Source organism: Macrotis lagotis, chromosome X, assembly GCF_037893015.1.
Source record: "Macrotis lagotis isolate mMagLag1 chromosome X, bilby.v1.9.chrom.fasta, whole genome shotgun sequence".
Taxonomy (NCBI): Eukaryota; Metazoa; Chordata; class Mammalia; order Peramelemorphia; family Peramelidae; genus Macrotis; species Macrotis lagotis.
The window spans coordinates 466,016,403-466,028,489 of NC_133666.1; the positions used below are offsets into that span (position 1 = coordinate 466,016,403).

Below are 12,087 nucleotides of genomic sequence, written 5' to 3' on the forward strand. Positions count from 1 at the left end.
AAGAGCAATGGAAACATTATTTTAAAAATTAATTGAAAACTAAATAATCCTAAAGAATGAGTGAATCAAAGAACAAATCACAGAAACCATCAGCAATCTCATTAAGAGGAATAACAGCAAATATAAAAATTTGTGAGAGGAAACCAAAGGAATACTTAGGGGAAAATTTATATCTCTATATGCATAATTCAATAAAACAGAGAAAGAATAGATCAATGAATTGGCCATGAAAGTTAAGAAAAACACAGAAAAGGAATGAATTAAAAATCCCCAATTAAATGCTAAAATGGAAATCCTGAAACTCAAAGGAGAGATAAATAAAATTGAAAAAAACAAAACAAAATTGAACTAATAAATAAAACCAGGAGCTAATTTTAAGAGGGAAAACTCATTAAAATAAATAAATCATTGGTTATTTTGGTTTAAAAAAAAAGAATACCACATTATTAGAAGAGAAAATTAAAAGGGAGAAAGCACCTAATAATGATATAATTAAAGCAATCTTTAGGGATTATTCTTCCCCACTAGTAACACTGTCAATCTAGGTGAGATGATAAATATTTACAAAAATATATACTGCACAGGTTAACATAAGAGAAAACAGAATATTTAAATAACCCTATCTTAGAAAAAGAAAGTGAACAAAATTTAAATGAATACTCTTTTAAAAAAATCTCCAGAACAAGATGGATTTACAAGTGAATTCTACCAAAGATTTAAGGAGTGATTAATTCCAATACTAAATAAACTATCTGAAAAAAAAGTTTCAAAAAAGGAGTTCTACCAAATTCCCTTTATAATACAAATAAGAGTTTTTTATTTTAATTTTATTGTTTCAATTACATGTAAAGGTAGTTGGAGTCCCCTATTAGTCTGCTTCCCTCCCTTCCCTCCCCACTTTCTATGACATTATGTAGTTGGATATAGTTTATACCTGTACAATCATGTTGAATACCCTCCCATGTTAGACATATTATGAAAGAAGAAGAATCAGAACAAAAGAGAAAAAACAATTTTTAAAAAGCAAAAATAGCTTTGAGCTACATTCAGACTCCATGGTTCTTCTCTGAAAATGAATGGCAACAATTATGGTTGATCCTAAACCAGGGAGATGAAAATAGAAAAGAAAACTATAAGTAAAGTTCCTTAAAAAATATCAATGCAAAAACCTTAAAATACTAGTAAGGAGATTACAGCAGTCTATCACAAAGTGATAGTGTGTGAGTATGCTTATAGTGTTCTGCTTATGCAAGCAGAATTTATTCCAGGAATGCAGGGATAGTTTAGTATTATGAAATATTGGCATAATTATCCATATTAATAACAAAAAAAGAAAGGCACAAGATTTTTGTCAACAGATACAGAAAAAGTTTATGACATAATATATCATTCATTCCTATTTAGAAAACACTAAGAAACAATGAAACCTTTCTCAAATTGATAATTAGTATCTTTCTAAAGCCATCAGAAGCATTATCAGTAATGTGAATAAGTTAGAAGCCTTTCCAATAAGATCAGGGGTGAATAAGGATGTCCAATATTGTACTAGAAATGCTACTTATGGCAATTAACAGAAGAAAAAGAAATTGAAAGAATAAAAATAGACATTGAAAAGTAAAACTATCCCTTTTTTTGCAAATGATATGAAGGCATACTTAGCAAATGAACTAAAAACTAGTTGCAACAATAAACTACTTCAGTAAAGTTGCAAGATATAAGATAAACACATAAATCATCAGCATTTATATACACACACACACACACATATATAAATATATATATATATATATATATATATATATATATTACCAAAGATAGAGAAATTCCATTTAAAATAACTGCAGACAAGATAAAATACTTAAGAGTCTATGTGCAAACACAAGATAAGCCCAGGGGCAATTAGAAAATCCTTTTTCACACAAATAAAGACAAAGCTAAACAATTAGAAGCATATTCATTGTTCATGGGTAGACTATGTCAATATAACAAAAATAACAATTCTACCTATTCAGTGACAATATGACTCAAACTAAAAAATATTTTATAGAGCTAGAAAAAAATTAATGATAAATTTATTTGAAAGAACAAAAGATCAAGATTATCAAATGAATCCTTGAAAAAAAATTGTGAAGGAAAGCAACCAATTAGTACCAGATTTCAAACTATGTTACACAGTGGTAATCATCAAAACAGTCTGGTGCTTGCTAAAAAATAGAGTGATTGATAAGTGTGTTAATTCAGGTACAAAAATACATCGCAGTAAATAACCATAGTAACCTGATGTTTGATCATTCCAAATATTGCCCCTAACTTTTAGAGCAAGATCTCATTTGCAAAACTTAAGAAAACTTGAAAACAGTTTGTTGGAAATTAAACACGATTAATATTATAATATCATATATCATATAAATGTGATGGAATATTATGGTTTTATAAAAAAATCATGAGAATGGAATTTCAGAGAAGCCTGCAAGGACTTACATGAACTGATGCTGAATTAAATGAGCAGAAGCAGGAGAACATTATACATACCAACAACAATGCATGATGCTTAACTATAATGAATTTATTCATTTCAGCAGTACAATAAGCAAAGACAATTCTAAAAGACTTGTGATGGACAATATTATCTATATCTAAAGTAAGGAACTGTGGAATTTAAATGCAGCCCAAAGCTAACTATCTTGAATTTATAAAACTTGTCTTATGTTCTATGTCATTTATTTTTCTCTCTAATTTTTTTCCTTTCATTTGGATTTCATTCTTCTTTAACAACAATATTAACATGAATCTATATTTAGCATAATTATATAAGTAGGGTCTATTGCTCTCTGTCAGGGGGAGGGGAGAGGGAAGGAAGGGAGGGAGAAAAATGTAAAACTTAAAATCTTGCAAAAATTATTGGTGAAGACTATTGTTTTATGTTGTTGGAAAAACAAAATATTTTTTAAAATATTAGCATCATATATCAAGTTGAGATCAAAGTGGATAAATTTATTTAGACAGTGAAATCATTAGTGGACTATTGAAAAATGTTTCAATCGAATCTATGAATAAGATAAGAGTTTAAGGGGGCAGCTATGTGGCGCAGTGGATAAAGTACCGGCCCTGGAGTCAGGAGTACCTGGGTTCAAATCCCATCTCAGACACTTAATAATTACCTAGCTGTGTGGCCTTGGGCAAACCACTTAACCCTATTTGCTTTGCAAAAAAAAAAAAAAACAACCCCCCAAAAAGATAAGAGTTTATGATCAAATAAGACAGAGAGAGAGAGAGAGAGAGAGGAGACTGTGGCAAGTAAAATAGTTAATATTTATGATATGTAATTTTAAATAACAAAATCAATGAAGCCAAAATTTGAAGAAAAACAGGAAATGGAAAAAATTACAGCAAGTTTCTCTGACAATGACTTCTTTTCTCAAATATGTAGGGAATTGAGTCAAATTTATAAAAAATAACCATTCTTTAGTTGATAAATTGATCAAAGGACATGAATGGCCAGTTTTCAGAAAAATAAAGCAAAACTCTATCACATGGGGGAAAATGCTCTAAATCACTCCTGATTTGAGAAATGCAAATTAAATTCTGAAATAATACTTCACAAGTGAAATGACAACTGCTGGAGGGGATGTGGTAAATAGGGACATCATGCACTGTTTTGGAGTTGTGAATTTATCCAACCATCCTGGAGAACAATTTGGAACTATGGCCAAAGAGTTATAAAAACTTTGACCAAACAATACCACAACTAAGTCTGTATCCCAAAGAGATAAAAGAAGGAAAAATGAACTTACTTGTACAATTTTTATATAGAATGCCTGTGTTTTGGCAAAGAATTGGAAATGGAGGTTTTGTTTATCAATTGGGGTATAACTAAATAAAATGAGGTTTATGGTTGTGATGGTATACTATTATGCCATAAGAAACGATGAGCATGATAATTTCAGGAAAAACTGGAAAGACATATGAACTCATTCAAACTGAAATGAATAGAATTGGGAGAACACTGACATAGAATTCACAGGATTTTAAGAATGATCAAATGTGAAAGACAGCTACTTTGATCAGATCAATGATCCAAGGTGATTCCAAAGAACGCACAATGAAAAATATTATCTGCCACTAGAAAAGAACTGATGACCTTTGAATGCAGATTGAAACATGCTTTTTAATTTTTTTTGTTTTTAAAACTTTTTTTCTATTTATTTTCTTTTGCTACATGAATAATAGGGAAATGTGTTTCACGTGACTTCACTTGTATAATTAATATCAAATTACTTGCCTCCTCAAGGAGAGCAGAAGTCTATAAAGGAGGGAAAAAATTTTGAACTCAAAATTTTTAAAAATTTAAACTGAATGTTGAAAATGAATATAATTGGGAAATAACATTTCAAAATATGTGCTAGTTTATAGAAAATTTTAAAATTTTAATCCTTTCATTTTCATTCTACATGTTATACTAGGGATAATCTGTTCCTTATCTTTTTTGGATTGGGAGGGGGGGATATAAAGGAACATATTTATTTGGGGGGGTTGTGTGTGATTTTCTGGTGCTCTTTTTTTCTGGATGAATGAGTTGCACCTTTTCCAGCTGTGCTTGCTACACAGTATATAAAAGGCTTACTGATTTACTGATATATTTTTTTTTATCTGAGAAAGTATTCAAATGCATGTGGGAGTTTTCTGTAGCTAGATGTTAAACTATAGTGGGAGATTCCATTATCATGGTATCATGAAGGCCTCCTAATCTTCCCCTTCTCTTTCTTCTCCTCTTCTTCCTCTTCCTCCTCCTCCTCATCATAGCTAGCATACATACAGCATCTACTATGTGACACCCACTATGCTAAGTAGTTTATAAATATTTTTCTCATTTTGTTCTCATTGACATTCTAGAAGATGGATGTCATTATGATGACATGATCTGAGGAGGCAATCTGAGAGGCAAAGTGTTTAAGTGACTTGCTTAAGATTTCACAGCTAGTAAATATCTAAGACCACATTTCATCTAAGAATTCATCTCAAAGGAACCAATGTTCTATCCATTGTGCCACCAAGATGTCTTCCAGCTCTAAGTCCTGTGTCATAATATTGTTAGATCATTCCTTTCAATACTCTAGGCAACCTTCCAATCACTTCCTTGATCTCTTAAAATTAGGTCACCAGCAAAGTTCAAGGACCCCTCCCCCCAGGACAGCTTCATGTGTTTGATCTTCATAAGCAGCTTTCTCCAATCTTCCCAATTATATCATCAGCTCTTTGTTTAAATACTGATCTTAAGTTTTTGTAGTCTAAATTTTGATGCTCCAAGAATGTTTTTTTTTCTCATGAATTGCTACGGTGAATCCAACTGCCCCTTGAAACATTGGATGGCAGCAAATATACCTATTCTTTAGACTACACAAAGTTCAGACCTTATGGCTTTTCATAGCAGGTTTCTGTGGGACTTCTGGATATATAAATATGGTTCAGAGCCTTCCATATAACACTAAACATTGTCTGCTAAATATGACCACTAGATGTGCTGGTAAATTAATTATTTCGTCCAACTTTCCTTCTAGAAGTAATACTATTAGGGCATTATAATGTGTTTTCAATGACTGTTCTTGGAATTGTGGAGGTACTTACCCTGTTTCAGCTGACCTCCTATTCTTTTAGCATGCTTTCACAAAATATAAGCACACATAATCTATGTTTTGACCTCTTCCAATAACAATTCCTCTCAGCCTACACAATAGGGCAAAACATCCCTTAGTATGTTTTTGAGTCTTCATCAATAAATTGGCTCAACACAAAAATACAGGAATGCATGCATCCAGGGGATATGATCCCTAGATGATAAGATGTGCACATGCTTATTTTAATATTAAATGAGTATGGATAGTGAGACTCAGATAAATCTGTCATTTTTCTAGAACCATCTTGGCTACCAATATTTCTATATCTGTTTCTTTGTAATTTCTTTTCAGTGGGGTGTTATGAATAGTAGTCATTAAAAAAAAACAATGGTTTCAACTAGGTGACACAGTAGAATTAAGTAGATTAAGTACTTCTTCCTGAGTTTGAATCTGCAAGGCACTTGACCCTGTTTATATTAATTCCTCATCTATAAAAATGGGCTTTAGAAACAATGACAAACCACTCCAATATCTTTGCCAAGAAAACCCCAAATATGATTATGAAGAGTTTAAAATGACTGGAACAGCTCAATAAGGACAACAATAATAACTGAAACAATAGTTTAATGATTAGTACCTCTCTTGCTGTATGGTTATCTATGTTGAATTAGTTTCTATGGGAAATCAGATTTTAGCTTGAGACTGCTGCAATGGTGAAACTGTCTTAAATTCCTTATTCAAGTTTTGAAAGATAATGAGACCTGTTTTAGGTCTCATTGAAATATCAGTAATTTTCTATTAATCAGTTCCAGGGCTCCATCAACCATGCATCCCCTGGATTAAATTGTTAGTAGAAGTTGATATTTTTTTTAAAAAAAGTAAAGCTTTAACCTAAGGAGAAAAGGGATTATCATCCATTACCACACTGTCTTCATGTGTTATGAATGAATTTTTAATTTTTAAGGTCTTAAAAGAAACCCCATAGATGCTACCTGAACTACTTATCTTCCTTACAATATAAGCCATGGTAGCAACAAAGATAATTGTTAAAGTTGACCTTTCTTAGGTTACATGGTTATGTTCATGGCATAAAAATATCAAAATGCCAGCAAGGTAAGGAAGGACATTGTTAATTAAGTTCTGAAATCTTGCCCAGGTATTGGACAGCCCCCAAGGCGTAGTCTGATATTTAGTGTCCAAACCTAGTGCTGAAGGCCACCTTCCACTCATTCCTGATTTTTTACAAGGTGATAACTACCCCTTCCTTTCCTGCTCATAAATCTAGATAGGAATAATGAGAATCTGTGGACCCTTCCCAGGATAGCTATGATACCACTAGAAGTTCTCAGTTCTTTACATTTATATCTTGGGTACATATAGTCACTGAAGGAATGCACCATAGCCTCCCACCTTTGTAAAGCAAAAACAAAGCGGTGCTTCTACCAGTGATTGAAATACGAAAATAATTTTTTCATATTTTCTTAGATATATCTCTACAACTTTTAATTTTTTAATAAATTAACAAACATATCTTCCCATAATATAGAAAATTTCCCAGGAAGTAGATTTGGTGGGAAAATAGAATTTCAGGGATTAGGTATCTTCTACTAAATGAATATTATAAATCCCAATCCAGAGGTACCTTAGTCCCAGCTCCTGAATTTTAGTAACCACCTCTGTGGTAAATCCAGGAGTAAAAGTCACCTGGCTTTTATTATCTGTCTGGCCCTAGATAAGTCACTTTGTGGGCCTTAGTTTCCTCATCAATAAAATTAAAGAATTAAATTGTATTCCCTATAAATTTTTCTTCAGCTCTAACTCTATGATCCTTTGATCCTAGAAGTTCATATGACCTTTATGTTTAATTTGTATAATAATACTAATAATAGCATTTGCAAAAATGTTTTAAAGTTTGCAAAGTGTTAATCATCTTATGTCATTTTATCCAAATGACAACCCAAGGAGGTTATATATTATTATTATATCCATTTTACAGATGAAGAAACTAAGGTAGAGATTAAATATCCAATAGTGTAATAACTAATTGGTATCTGAGATGGAATTAACTTCATGACTTTCTGACTCCAAGTCCATTATTCATCATAACTATTGTCCTACTCTAGGGCATTTGAATAAGACTTTTAAGGTGTACAGAGAATGTTATATTGTGTCATTTTATCCTTATAATACTCCTGGAAGGTTGGAGCCTTTATTTTTCTTTCTTTCTTTCTTCTTTATTTACTCTTCTCCCTATTTTCCTTTTTCAAATTTATAAGAATGTGTCATACCCCAACTGATGAATGGTCGAGGAATAACAACAGGGAATTTTTCAATGAAGAAATCAGAACTATATATAATCATATGAGAAAATGCTCTAAATAATTATTGATTAGAAAATTGTAAATTAAAACATCTTTAAATTATATCATCTTATACCTATCAGATTGACTAAAATGATAAATACTCTTCAGTTGGGGAATGGCTAAAGAAATTGTGGTATATAATTATGACAGGATACTTCTATGATATAAGAATGATGAGCTGTTGTTTTGGAAAACTTGAAAAGACTTGGACCTATGAAAAAAAAAGATATCAAGCTCCAGAGAAAGAACTAACAAATGGAAATATGCATAGTATGATCTTACATATAGGTATATGAGCCTATATATATGTTTATAGATATGCATGTATGTATATAATATATTTAATTGTATTTAATTGTAACCTTCTCTAGTTTGTGGGTAGGAAGAAAGAGAGGGAAAAGGTACCAGCAGAGAACAAAATAAATTCTAGTAGAAAACACAGAAAAGTTGGTTAGCTTTGAAAACAACATATAGAATTTATTATATAGATTTTCATGAAATGAACATTTATTTTTATATTGAACCATTTCATAGTTCTGCTGTATGTAAAAATGCTTCTTTCTTTCTTTCTTTCTTTCTATATAAGATAAAAAATGAAGATTTTTTTTAATGGATAGTTATATAACAATGTTAATTACACTATTAATGATTTAACTTGATATAATGGATAGAAAACTGCCTCACAAAGTAAAAATGATCTAGGTTCAGATCCTACCCCTGACACATCTATTGCACATCTAAAGCAAATCCTTTAATTTCTATGGGTCCCAAATGATTCTTTAAGGCTTGAAGTTATACATACTAATCTGCCTTGATAGAGGGAGCTTCCTTGGTGGGATTTCTTTATCCCAATGAAATCAGCCCTGGTTTAGTCCAACAACAGAAAGAAGAAACTGAAATAGCATCAACAGTAACTCATTTATGTAGCTCCTTAAGTTAGAAGAGCAGTTTTCTCATCTTTGGTGTGAAATCCTGTGAGGTGCATGCATCACTAAGTTACTTACTACTTAACCTTCACTAATAACTTCGCTGTCAAATCTTATACCTGATTATTGTAGCTTGTGATATGTTACACATACCATGTTTCATATAGTTTTGAATAATATAATGGATTTTTGTTGTTATTTTTAAATTAAAATTTTATTCTATCACCTCATTTGAATCAAATAAACATTTTGGGGTAACTAAATCTAAAATTCATTTTTAAGTAAATGAATATACATCTTGTATTTAATTTGTTCACTTAAAGACTAACATGTTCTTCATAAATTGGAAAAAAAAGAAGATACCTCATAATCATCATCAAAATTTTGGAACATAATCTGTTTTTTAAAAAGTAACTAAGGTCCTTGGTAATGCCTTACATACAACTCCTCAGGTCATCTGTCATCATTAGGGATGCTGCTGCAACCTGTTTGTGCTCACTACTTAAATTGCCAGTCTCCTTTAGGGTCATTTACTATTTTGATGCTCTTGATGTTATGCTTGGACTCTATGACTTCACTCCATCTGCATGATTAGCATAATAATCTTTATACTACTTATCTCAGAGGATTGTTGTGAGGAAAGCATGTTGTAAATCTATGGACACTAAAAGATTTAATAGTTATCACTTATTTCCTCAGTGATGAAATCTTTCAGATTCCACTACTCAATTAGCTTTATCCAGATTTTTTTGTTTGGTTTTTTTTTTTTTTTTTTTTGGTTTTTGTTTTCTATGACTTGATTGTCCTAGTATACTATGAAGTGATGAATGAAGTTGTGGTAGCCTCACTCAGATGTTATTTTTTTAAAATCTCAGTAGAGCAGATCTAGAATATGAGAACTCACTGTCCTTGATTTTTCTCTTTTCCTTTCTCAGTGTTTACCAAATAGTGGTTGAAGAAGAAAGCCCTCGTAGAACCAAAAAGACAACAGAAATACTGAAATGCTATCCCGTGCCAATTCATTTCCAGAATGCTTCAGTCCTCAACTCTCCATACTATTTTGCTGCCGAATTTCCAGCAAACAGCCTTCAGGCTGCTCAACCCTTTACAATTGGTGACAACAGAACATACAATGGCTACTGGAACACTCCTCTTCTCCCCCACAAAAGCTACAGAATTTATTTTCAAGCTGCTAGTAGAGCTAATGGGGTAAGTGTAACATGTGGCTAATCATTCAATATTTATTAAGGGCCTCCTATGTTGCTGTCACTGACCTAAGCTCCGAGTATACAATTAAGAGGCAAAAGAACAACTTCTGTTCTCAAGGATCATACAAGTTCATGGTTAGATAAGTATGAAAATAAATTTAAACATAGCAAACACTCTTTTATAAATGTATGTGTATATGTATGTATGTATGTATGTATGGATAGATAATGTATATGTATATATATATATGAAGCATATATAATATTTGGTACACATTAATGATATATGTGGTATATCATATATGGCATGAAAGATAAATAGGAAATAATTGAGAGGGAAAACACTGGAATTAAGAGAGGATGGGGAAGGCTTTATAGAAAATATGATTTGGGGGATGGACTTAAAGGAACCTGGGGGAGCATGGGGTGTCAGTAATCATTGTGGAGAAGGGAGAGTATTCCCAGCAAGGTGAACTTTCAGATAAAAGGTCCAGAACCAAGAGATGGATCATCTTGAGACAAGAGATGAGTATCTCTGGATGGAAGAGTATCTGTTGGAGGAGTAGGGAAAGCTAAGAGGGTATTGGTTTACGAAGGGCTTTGAATGCCAAACAGAGCATTTTGTAGTTGCTCCTGGAAGCAATAAGGAGACAATAGTCAGCTATGCCATTTTTATCATATTCACTACTTTCAAATTGCTTGGATGGTAATAAAGTCAATATTAGAAAACTGTAATGTGTTTATGTAGCTTTGAAATAAATATGAACTAAGGAACATAGATTAATTTTTGAGGGAAGGCATATTGTCATTATCATGCTTTAGTTTCATTCCTTAGATCTTAGTCAGATATCTACTTTGAGTACATATTTGATACTAAGCTCAAGTCCTTTTGTTGTTGTTAGGTTGTTTTTTTAGTAGTGTCTGACTCTTTATAAGCCCCCTTTGGGATTTTCTTGGCAAAGATACTGGAGTGGTTTGCCATTTCCTTCTCTAGTTCATTTGACAAATGAGGAAGCTGAGGCAAAGAGAATGAAGTGACTTGTCCAGAGCCACACAACTAGTTAATGTCTGAGGCCAGATTTGAACTTAAGAAAATGAGTCTTCCTTATTATAAGTACACTGTCCTGTTCACTGTACTACCTAATTGTCCAAGCTCAAGTTGTTCCTTCTTTATGAGAACTTTCTCAGTCCCCCTTATACTTGCTAGTAGTGCCTTCCCTCTGAGATTTCCTTCTCTGTTGCATGTTGGGTGAGGACCCATTAAACTAAGAATTTTTTCAGCCCATGCTTTGTTTTCTGCCTTTCTTTGTATGCCTAGCTCACAGTATGCCTAATTCATCGTAAATGCCTAATAAATACCTGATGATTGACTTACTGTTTCTTGTCTATTCTTTCATATCAGGGGAAGAAAATGACATAATAGGGCACATTCTCAGTCTTCAAAATGTTTATAGTCTAGTAGGAGGGCTTGTTGTGAAATCAGATGATGGAAAAATCATTTCCATTTGTTCATATAGTTCTAAAAGTTGCAATGACATCTAATGGGCATCTCATCTTCTACACTCTCACCTCTCTAATCTTTTTTTTTCAGTCAATTGTCAAAACAAAGAATAAATCAGACCATGCCATCCCCTTGCTAAAGAAGCTTCATTTTCACTTATGTTAAATTACTTTTTTTGCACAAACTCTACAAATCATCCAAACTCACCTGTTTTCCTCTTCTAAATCTGCTTTCTATCTCCCATTCCCATGTTTCACACATTATGTGCCTTGGCTGTACACTCCCTACCACCTTAAAATTCACTTCCTTCTTCTCTCTACTTAGATTTCTCAGTGTTTTAAAAACTGCTGCCATTCCTGACCTTTCCACTACCATGACCTCCACGTTGTTATCCTCCCTTTCTCCTTATATAGATTGTATAGATTCATTTGTTTACATATTTCATAGAATAGATGGTAGCTCCCTCTACTTCAG

At 32.3% G+C, this 12,087-nt stretch overlaps 1 protein-coding gene across 1 annotated transcript in view; it reads left to right on the forward strand.

Annotated features, from left to right (window-relative positions):
* PTPRM (protein tyrosine phosphatase receptor type M) overlaps positions 1–12,087 on the forward strand; it is a 1,090,562-nt gene that overhangs the window by 702,091 nt on the left and 376,384 nt on the right. The window contains exon 12 of the mRNA XM_074202077.1: positions 9,840–10,113. Within this exon, the coding sequence (XP_074058178.1) occupies positions 9,840–10,113 (274 nt within the window). The remainder of the gene's footprint in view (positions 1–9,839; positions 10,114–12,087) is intronic.